Genomic DNA, 11,491 nt, shown 5'->3' with positions numbered 1-11,491 from the left:
CCTCACACACATGCTGAAGACTACAGATAAAAAGGTCTCTGCAGGGCAGCGTGTAAGTAACTGTGCAGGCCAAAGACAACCACCACTGACATTTAGGTGTTTGCATAAGCAAGGCACATCTGCCAGGAGCACTTATACGACCAACATCTTTTCATTTCAGTTTCTTCTGTTTTGGCCAAAGAATATATTCCTAATATTTTTTAAATGTTATATATTCCCAACCCTGGAAGCACAATCTACTTATGTTGAAAATAAATACGTATATTAAAAGAAAGCTGAGTTAAAAGTTTTATTCATTCAACATCTCACATTACAAATATTTAAAAATTATACGCATACTGGTATAAATAGTCATTTGCAAACTATTTAATAACATTAATTTTCCACTAGCACTTCAACAAATGAACTCTTTTAAAAAAGGAACTGTGTTATATAACTTAAGAGTAGAACATACAAAAATAGGAACTTAACGTGAAAATGACTTTAATAAAAAATGAATTACCCTTATTTAAAATGCTATAATAAATACTACAACCTCCCCATACACAGTAAAAACTATATGGAAATTCAGCCAAGTAGTACAATTAACTGACATACTTAAATAACTTTTCCTTCTGATAATATGAGCAATACACTGGAAAAAAAAACATTAGGGATTAGTAAAAACTAGACACCCACTTGCTAAAAGTTTCACTTCCAAAAAATATAACAAAAATCTGATGAAAATTATAAAAACTAATTATACTTTAAATTTTAAAAATATAAAAAATAAAACAGTTGAATACAATATTGTCCCAATTCTTACAATGCTATCAATCACAGTAGCTTTAAAATAAGATAATAAAATAAAGCAAATGACCAAAACCTCTTTTATTCCATTTTTAAAAATAATCTCAAATTTACATTAGTAGAAAGATTGATTTCTGATTCTTTTCTTTAGAAACACCAGCAAGAAAGAGGATTACTCTTAACAGTAGAAAATGACATTTTTAAATGTCTGCAATTAAAAACAAAGAATTACACTGCAAAGATCTTTCAAAAGTTTGAAATAAGTATTGCACATAACTTGAAGTTAACTTGCCACAATTCATCACATTCAAGTTTTAAATCACCTTTTAACAGAAGATTCAACTCTTCAAAACAAAAAGGGTGAATTATCAAGTCTTTCCAACAGCACTCTCATAAAATGCTAAATTCATTCACTGCAAGTTTTATTTTGCATTCTGCAGAGGTCTGTGTATGGAGAAGTATATATATTATACCAAAGCGTGGGGACCAGAAGGGGAAGGGAGAGGGTTCCTTTACATAGAAAATAATCAGAAACACTTTATTTTACATTGCAAAAATAACCATGTAATTACTCTGTAACTACATTGTAAGTACATGGCTGGTGCCATGCTAGTGCGCTAGAACTACATGCTTGGTAAATTGAAGTGATACCCTAAAATCTGTAAACTAATTACATGTTAATTATGTTTTGAGTTACATGGTAACTCCCAACTACAATCCCATGTAATCTGAAGGACATTTAATCAATAAAGTTCAGAGTAATAGATAATAATTGTTTATGCCCTGTAAATTGAAGTGTAACCAAATAATCTGTAAACACGCTTGTCACACAATCACAAGTAAATATTAGTAGAATAACAATTTCTTACATTAGTCATGCATACTAACATTACACACCTGTCCCACGGCAGGCTATTTTTTTCTTTATATATAATTTAAAAGAGCAGACATCTCTGAATCAAACACTTAACATCAATTTATTAATATTAAAAATGGCTAAACATTCACCAAAAATGTCTGCATTATGAATAATTTTAAAAACTTAGTAAGAAGCTGTAGACAATTTTGTTAAATTTCTACCCTATGCTTATGCATTTAATTTTTTTTTAGGAACTACAGTGTTATCTGTCATTTTCATGCGAATTTTTTTTCATTAATTTGTTACTTTACATAGACTATCTCTTAAATTATAGGTACACCAATAGCTGGTGCTGGGGAAGGATGTTTAAGCAACATGCTTTCTCTTCTCTGCAGACTCTAAAATAGCATTGCCAGTGCACAACATTCATAATTTAAAATGTATGCAGAGCACTGAAATGTATAAAAAGCAGAATATAAGAAAATAAAATTTATTAAAATTATTTATATTAAAAAATGAAGTATATGAAGATCTCTCAGTAATAAAAGTACAAAAAGCTACTCTTTGCAATATGAAAAATTGAGGTATTGCATAAAGAGATATCCCGTCAGTGAAAAGTGTGCCTAAAAATGTTCACTGTTGGAAAAACAAGATATACAAAAGTAGTGCATAACAAATATACATTATGTGCATGACAAAATAAGTTAGCTACAAAAACACTGTACCGAAATTCAGCAGGTCATGTACAAAGGGAAAAATTATTATTCAAAGCTAGTTCTCAAACAGTGTTATTTCTTGTTAGCTCATCACACCTGTTTACTGAGTAGGAACAGCACGACAGCACACCCCAAGCCACCTACAAGCATTGAAAAGAATAAAAAGTGGCAAATGAACATTCCAATTAGAATTATGTCGTTCAGGAGAAAAGAAGAAAAAGTCCCTGACCAGCTACACAAGAGCACCCTCCGTTCACATGACCGCTTTCAATATTTGCAGGGGATTCTTTAATAAGCAGCTCCCTTTCTTGTGTCTGACTGTTAGACAGCAAATGCCTCCATTTTGACCTTTGGAACTTAACAGGTATACAGTTCATTAAAGCCTGGATTAAAAATAAAGGATTGCTTTTCCTAAACATGATCAGTAGGGGTCATCAGTCAGGTGGTTTCACCGCAGTGCTAGGGCAAGTCTTTGGTTTTGAAGGATCCAAGATGGTACTGTTAGGTAGCACAACTAGCAAGATTGCCATTTGATTTTTGTTTTTAATGTTTTGCACACTGATGATAATAATCCTTTTCATGGTGGATAGGGCATTTCATAAGAGAATGTCCACTAAAATAAAAGTTACTTCCAATGACCAGGGCTTCAAGAGACTATTTTTCAATTTACCCCTGAAGCATACTGTTCAACATATAATAACGCCTTTCAAAAGCTAGAGTTTTATTTATAATAAAGCATGCATTACTTGATGAAGTTGGCACTTCAAACACTGACTATGTCCCATGCTAAATTCTGAAACTGTAATGTTATTTTATTTTATAGGAAGAGTAAGATAAACATACGTACCTTTGCACAGATTTACACAGTTACTTAGTTCAACAGTGCAAAACACTTTGCAACTACTTTTTGTTTTCATTTTCTATGTTACAACTAAATTACAGGATATCCAAAGTAACTTTAAATCTAAAAGTAAGCCAATCAGCAGCCAATTTGAATATTGGTTTTGTCTTCCAGTTTTGGCTACACATGGTAGTCTAACACAAAATCAAAAATGATATCCTTGAGGTATCTCTTGATCTGTTTGCTTGCTTTTTTTTAATGTCAAAATGGAGAGCAAAGGCTGACACCTGATGAGTGTTAGGAAATTAGGATATAGAGTTTATATATAACATCAAAAATAAAATTTATACATTTGTTCTTTAGGAGAGGAAATGCTAGTTTTCCCACCAGTTGTCGTTAACTCTAGCTTTGGTAGGTTTCCTGGGGCTGTGACCGGATAAGTAAAAGTTTAAAAATAAATAAGTGCACTCCCCTCAGAAGTAAATGTACCCAACTTTTACATTCTAAATTTAAAAACCTGTTTAAAAGAAAATAAATCTAGCTCTGCCTACTTTACTTTTTTTTTTCTGATGTGGTAGTAACTTTGAGGCATAATGAAATAATATTCTGCCTCCAAACCCTTAAAATTAGTTATAATGCTGCTTCAATCTTGCTCATGCATTTGTGTTTGCTTTAACATGCTCTTTCCTGTTAATAATTGTTAACTTCCTCCACTGCTATTGAAAGAACAGAAAGGGAATGGGAAAAAAAAGAGAGGCAAAAAAGATGAAAGAAAAGAAAGAGAAAGGCAAAAGCACTTCCCTGGGGGAAACCCCGCATCAAGAGAGACTGATAGTGTTATTGTTACGTGGTTATTTTAATAAAAGTATTCTTATCTGTTATATTATCAACAATAATTTAATTAAAAACCCAAAATACTCTATTGTTTCATTTTTCTTTTAATATTTCTCTCTCTCCTCTAAGAAAATGCTGCAGGAAGTTTGGATCCTCTTAGTCTCCAGCAAAACAAGAGAATGAAACTTCCATGCAACATGATGGCAATACAAAAAAGGAGTTCATAGATCTTGTTTTCAGTGACACGGGAATCTACAAAACACCTATATTATAGGTCATTCTCTCTGTTAGACTACTGTTAAGTTACAGACTGCACAAAAGGACATGCCAGCGTGAAGAGGTTGAGGAAGGGGGCAGAATTAACAGAAGAGTGCACTTATTCTGAGGCCTGAAAATGAGCACTGTAGTTATCCTTTAGTTCCAGCGGAATGAAATATGTCGAGGACGGTCACCACCTTCCTTCACCAGGGGCTTGTGGAATTCCCTGCCAGCACGAGAATGAATAGCAGCCCAGCAATATTCACAGTAATACTGCAGACAGGTAACATTAGCACAGAAAAATGGAGCGAATTTCCCCCCACAACGGGCCCCCTGACATTCATCACACAGCTGATCATCCAAGACATATGGCTTAACTTCCACCTGCAATCAAAAATAAAAGAAAGACATTTAACACTTCTCAGTGAATGGACCTAACAACTCAGACTGTGTGTGTACATTTCCATCCACTGTCTGAATGAATCTGTGCCAAGGTGTCCAAAAGGAAGGGTCAATAACTCCTTTACTGAAATTAAATTATCATTTTTTAAGAAACTGGTAAGGTTTTTATGCCCATTATTTTATGTTTTTGTCTTATTAATTAAAGAGGTTTCAAATGAAAGACAAGGTTCCAGCATAAATTTAAAAGTGAAGCCAACTTAATGTTGGGAGAGTTCTCACAGACACAAATGATCACTTTAATTAGTGGGCCTGGATTCTTGTCATACGTGGAATTATAATTTGCACAAGACCAACTAAGAGATTCCCAGAGCCACAAAATAGCACTTCAATGTACAAATCAGAGGGCAGCTTCCTGACTTCTACACCGTAAGCCTCTGAGCTGTAAGAAGGCTTGGGTCATGGTTTCTATTTACAGTGTACACATCCTGGGTATTATAACAAACCTCAAACTCCAGGAAAACAAGACACAGCCGTAGTACTCATAATCGAAAACCTTGCTTTGTTCTTTGTCAGGAAGAATGGTTTACTTCAGTCTAAAAGTCAGAGGTAAATTTATAAAACTGGGTCTGTTCCAGTGTTCAATAGGCCGATCTGTCATTTGAGCCTCTCAAGCATTAAAAATAACCTGGCTCTTAATTCTCCAGTGAGAAAAAGAGTTGGTTATTTTTAGTCTTGGAGAGACTCACGATTGAAACTCCCTTACACCAGGCTATTACTACCACTGCTGCCATCCACTTCTGACAAGGAATCCTTACGAAGGTAGACCACGAACAAAAAGAGGAGTGACACAGAAGGCCAGAAGAGCAGATCTAACAAGAAGATTAGGCTTCTGGCCCCAAGGCCATTCCATAACATCTACAGTGTGGCAAGAACACTGGCCAAAGAACTGGAGATCCTAACGGAATACAAGATAAGTCTGAATTTCTAATGGCTAAACTTACAACTCCTAAACCGATGACGGAATGAAGCAATGAGGTGGGAGAGACTGTTCCTCAAATGTACATATTTTTTTAGTGTAAATAAAAATCAAGGAGGTATGTTAACACATACAGCAACTAATCCTGCCCCCTTCCTCCATGTTTATTAACAGATCTATACCTTTCTCTTTAACATATTCACAGTATGATGACCACTAGGATGAGAAATTTTCAGCTACCACTTATGTGGAATACACATGAAATGGAACATAAGCAGTAAATGTAAACCACTGCTGCTGCTAAGTCACTTCAGTCGTACCTGACTCTTTGTGACCCTATGGACAGCAGCCCTCCAGACTCCTCTGTACCTGGGATTCTCCAGGCAAGAATACTGGAGCGGTTGCCATTCCCTTCTCCAAAGCATGGATGCATGCTCAGTCGCTTCAGTCATGTCTGACTCTGTGCAACCCTACGGACAGCAGCCGTCCAGGCTCCTCTGTCCACAGGATTCTCCAGGCAAGAATACTGGAGTGGGTTGCCATTTCCTTCTCCCATGTAAACCACTAGTGACTGACTTTTCTTTTTGAGCACAGGGCTTTGGAGTGCTGGATATCTCAGTCAGCCCTAACCAAAGTACCAGTCTGGCATGAAATAAGAAGCTGACACCAGAATGAAAATCAATGCACTGCTTTCTTCATCAAGAAGGTCTTTCTGTGAAAAAATTCAACTGAACTAAACACTGTGCTTCTTAGTGCAGTGGATTCACATTTTAGGGTAAATTGCTACCTCAACACAATTGATTCAGAGGCCACACGCCATCCACCAGAATATAAACCCATGAGTACCTAGGCACTAAAGTATTTGCTGAATGCATGAAACACAAAGCTAAGAAATTTGTGACTGCAAACAAGACACATAAGGGAACACAGAGTCTCAAATACAATACATTAAAAAACAGAAGAGTTATCTCAGAGGTTTTCTCCAGCCTTTTGATACAGAGGATAAACACAACAAAGAGGAATTTAAAGTGTGAAAATAATTCTAATGAACTACCACCAAATTTCAGGTGGTAAAAGAGATTACAAATAGAAGGATTCTGAGTTCTTCTACTTAATTTGTTATAATGAAATATTATTTCTTAGACACAGTCCTTAAAGTGAATTATTCAATCATTTGTTACATAGTGCATAGGAAAATAGGGCTTGCTGAGGTGTTCTTGATATCCCAGGTTAAAAAAAAAAGGTGAGGAGATCTCAAAGGCATTCAAGTCTATACACTTAACATAATGAAGTACGAAGGATCTGGTAAATATTTACTGAATGACTAACTGAGCAAATGAATGGATACAGGTGATAGCTTAGGAAAGATTAAGTGGACTCAAGCAAAGTGCCTGGAGTACTTTGTCAGGCTACTCAGAACAGAGAGGCAGAGGAGGCCACAGGAGGTTCCTAGATATGCTCTAGAACTTGCATCTAGTGGATCCAATGGGGGTAAGTCAGCTGTCACCTTGCTGTCATGTGAGTCTCACCCACTGCGCGCTTGGGCACGGCACGGAGGGCCCCTCTGAGAACTCCGCAGAAGGCAGCCCAGGACTTACCCGTTTATCTATTTCTCCATGCTGCAGCTGCACGAAGCGGGCACTGATAGCAGCTATGTAACTCTGTTGATTTGAGAACGCGACTCGCCCAGCTCCTTTGGGGTACTTCAGCTCAGGGTCGGTATCGATCCCAGCATAGCACACGCCTCCGTACAGCCGGTCCATTATCATGGCGAGCTCCACTACATATGGAAGGAGCAGAGAGGACATCTGAGGCCAGGAAACATCATCTGGCTCACCAAAGGTTTCATCAAAAGAAGCTCATCTGTCCATCATTATAGTAATTATTACAATGAAACTAGTTATTATAATCAGTTGTCCGCTGTGTTCATTTTCGTCTACTGTGACGAAGGACAGGGACTCTGCTGAGTGGTTCACATATAATCTAAACAACCCTATGACGCAGGTAGCGATTTCCTGGGGAAACTGAGGCACAGAGAGGATGATCAACCTGCGCAAGGCCACAGGTAGTAAAGTGGTTGTGCTGGACTTGCTACCCTGGTCTATCTGCTCCATACCACAACGCCACCGTAAATTTACCAGTTAACAATGTAATGCTTAATAATCATTTAACACTAGAAAGCTAACTGGTAGACTCTCTGGGAGTCCTTTGAGAAGATTTCCATTAAAACCCTTTTACCTTTCCCTATAGTCTAGCTATTTGCCAAATTTCACACAGAAATTTGAAATAATAAATGAATCTTATTCTCCATGAAATGTTACAATTTTGAAATGGCATTCTTGTTCATTTTATGTTCTTCATCTCACCTATAATATTAAAACTCATATTATTTGAAGTTAAGGATGAAATTTCTTCTGTGAGTACTGCTCTAAAAACACGATGCACTGCTGAGAACCGTGTTGTAAAGAGCTCAGTAAGTAGCTGTTGCACACATGGGGTCATGGGAACAAACAGTGAACATCTCGATACCTAATCCGCCCCAGAAAGGCTTTCTCTCTTGGATGATGATGAGAGCGATGAGCATGAGCATGACGGGACCCTGCACTAAGCACCAGGCATCTGTTACCTCATTTAATCCTCAGAACAACTCTACATAAAGGACATACTTATAATTCCATTTGACAGATGAGCAAACTGAGAATTAGAGAAATCAATTTGTCCAAAGTTACTCAGCTATTATAAACTGGAACAGAGCACATGAATTCAAGCTAAGACACTTGGAGTCCAGGACTCTCACTATTAAGACATTACGGAAAATTTATCCTAAAAAAGTATGTATAAGATATTTCTTATGCTAAAGTATAAACAGAGTTTTTGTTGCTCTGTTGGATCATACCAGCTCGCAATGGTCGGGGAACACCACCAACAAATATAGTTTTTCGTGGGTCAAGAGGCTGTGAACCATCCATCACGAAGTCACTGTCACTGAGATTCCAAGGTCGAATCTGTACCTAGGGAGTGTGCAAACCAAAATGTCTCAGTCTCAACACAGGCAATTTATGTGGAAATGAAGTTTACAATTATTACAGACTATTTTACTTTACAAAGTTGTAATTTATATAATTAAAAATCAATAAAACTGGAAAACCAAAAAAGATTTAAAAGCATATCCCAACCCTTCATTTCATTTTTAAAAGTAATCTAACCAAGGCTAGAAAGTTCAATTTAATTGCCTATTATAAACCAAACTGCTTAACAGTAACACAACTTTAATTATCTGTAAGTTAATTAACTATTTTACAGCTTATTTGGGCCTCGATCCTACCCAACCCCTCAGCAGCCATATAATTTAAATTTAGCATGGTATTTGATGTTGATTAGTATACAGTGCTAAGAAACTAGGATTGTGTGTCCAAATCTATGTCCAGGAAATGCAAACTACTCCTAATATTAACAAATCTATTGCATTGTAAAGCATTTCAAAATAAAAATATTGATATCTGCAGTAAATGTTTTATGATAAAACACTTCAGTGTGTCCATTACAACTAATCAATACTCTGGTTTCTCTTCAGGTCATATAAATCTTTCTCCTTTTTCAACACCAAGAATCAAGTACCTCTATTTAACTGTTTGCATTTATATAGCCATTACAAATGCCCACACCAAAGGCTAAGGGGTTAACAGCAGGGTATTCCCAACAGGTACACCAACCAAGTCCCAAGGCCCGAAGTTTTCAAAATTAAATACCTATGGGGACCAGTAGGGGACAAAAAAGTCAAATAGAAAGAGTCTAGCCACACAGAAAACTGGGAACAAACCCAAGACACTAAGAGGAGCTCCACAAATTACTGCTTGAGCTAAGCCTACTGGAGCCTCCATCCTGAACTGGACCCCACCACTATGTATTAGTCAAGGGATAAGATTGTGGTTTGCCAGATTTGTCAAAATAGGCCAGTTGCTATTGCTACTATTCCTAAAGACTGTGTGAGCGTGTGCTCAAGTCATGTCCAAATCCGTAGCCCCATGGACAGTAGCCTGCCAGGCTCCTCTGTCCATAGCATTTTCTAGGCAAGAATACTGGAGAGGGTTGCCATTTCCTCCTCCAGGGGATCTTCCCAAAAGACTAAATTTTATAATAAAAACTCTTTTAGAAAGAAACAACATGTAATGGACATTTATGTATATACATAATTTATTTTATTAATACTTGGCAAGAGCACCATATGTAGCAAGTTATTTGTATAACGTAACTTGCTGCATATGGTATTGGGTAAAATCTTGACCAAAGAGAGGAAGGAGAAAGACAGGTATATTTGTGATTCTGAGTTCTATTATTCAGAGGAAATTCAGCTACTTTATATTTATCAAATGCATACTAGGTGACATCTTTTAATAGGAAGATTCACCAATACTTTAGTTAACCAAAAATTCAATATCAAAATAATGTGCACAAATATACAGAATCTCAAGGTTAGGAAAATGACAACAACAAAACTTTTTCATTTTGATTCTACCTACAAATGTTTCAATTAACAGATAAATTAAGATGTCTGTGTATTTTTCAGGAAAAATGAACAGAGGCAAAAATGAGAAGCTATTTTCATACTAGACTGCACTTACTGGCTTGTCCTTGATAGTGGGACTTGATACACACAGGTAGAGTTTTCCATCTTCTTCAATACATGCATCAATGAGAGCCTGAACAGAGCTTTCATCTTGAAACAGCAGGAATGCATAGCCTAATAAAAACAATTTTGAAAGACTTTTATTTTTCCCATTTTTTTCATAATTCTTCAAGTGAAAGGAGGCATAAAAGTAAGGAAAAGGTTAGAAAAAAATGAAAAAAATAAACAAAAACCCCCAAAACTTAATCTCACCCAAAGTCTGATAATATCAACATTAAGTTCAATTTGTTATTATCGTGAAACCTCTTTTAGAGTAAAATCAAATTTGAATTACAAGTATATATTAAGTAGAAATTTTAAAGACACATTGGGAAAATGTTAGTTTAGCAACAAACAGTTGTACACTGAAGGAGAACATTTATGAAGAAAATATAAGGATAAACTACACATGTATTTGAATCTTGAGAAATTACCTTTAGGAGGAAAATAGGATTTGCTCTCTGCTTTATGAGGCCAATCCACAATCAAAGGGCCAAAGCGACGAAAACTAGCTGTGATCTCATCTAACGAACAACAAACCAAAAATGCAGATGTAAATATTTTTATGAGCATTTTGGGAAATCGTTTAGAAAAAACAGTTTCAAATCTACTATTTACAAGAACAGTACACCAAGACCTCCTGCATCTCCTTCATCTGGATTCCCCCACTGTTAACATTTGTGCATTTGCCTTCCCCCTCTTCCTTTTTCTCCTTCTACTGATGCACGAATCTATCGATTGATCTACCATCTTTTTCTGATATGATGCTCTAGTACCACAAAATACAACTACTGGTAACTGCTCAAAGCAAGGTCACTCCCTTATGTACCAACATACAACTCTCCTCCAATAAGGAAATCAACAGTGATACAACATTCTCCCAATTCACAGACTCCATCCAAATTTTTTAACTGTCACAGTAATATTTCTCTTTTCCTTTCTGATCCAGAATCCTACCTAGTATCATGCTACATTTTAGATGTCATGTTCTGAGGGTATCTATTTTTTTCAGTTTCCATAGTTCCTCATTCTTTCCTGTCTTTTCTATAATTGACAGCTTCAAAATATACAGGTCATCCCTTCTGCAGGATGGCTCTCAACCTAGGTCTGTACTAGTTTCCTATGAACTATGTAGTCCAACCAGGAAAGC

The 11,491-nt window shown here is 36.3% G+C and overlaps 1 protein-coding gene across 3 annotated transcripts in view; it reads right to left on the bottom strand.

Annotated features, from left to right (window-relative positions):
• Window positions 1-275: 275 nt before the first annotated feature.
• CPEB4 (cytoplasmic polyadenylation element binding protein 4) overlaps window positions 276-11,491 on the bottom strand; it is a 68,559-nt gene continuing 57,343 nt past the window's right edge. For all 3 annotated transcript variants that reach the window (XM_043488513.1, XM_043488514.1, XM_043488516.1), the window contains 5 exons: window positions 10,776-10,865; window positions 10,298-10,416; window positions 8,572-8,686; window positions 7,274-7,455; window positions 276-4,681 (listed from right to left, as the gene is read on the bottom strand). In XM_043488513.1, the coding sequence (XP_043344448.1) occupies window positions 4,454-4,681; window positions 7,274-7,455; window positions 8,572-8,686; window positions 10,298-10,416; window positions 10,776-10,865 (734 nt within the window). In that variant the 3' untranslated portion in view covers window positions 276-4,453. The remainder of the gene's footprint in view (window positions 4,682-7,273; window positions 7,456-8,571; window positions 8,687-10,297; window positions 10,417-10,775; window positions 10,866-11,491) is intronic.

This window comes from Cervus canadensis, chromosome 16 (genome assembly GCF_019320065.1).
Source record: "Cervus canadensis isolate Bull #8, Minnesota chromosome 16, ASM1932006v1, whole genome shotgun sequence".
NCBI lineage: Eukaryota > Metazoa > Chordata > Mammalia > Artiodactyla > Cervidae > Cervus > Cervus canadensis.
This window is presented reverse-complemented; position numbering and strand designations above follow the sequence as displayed.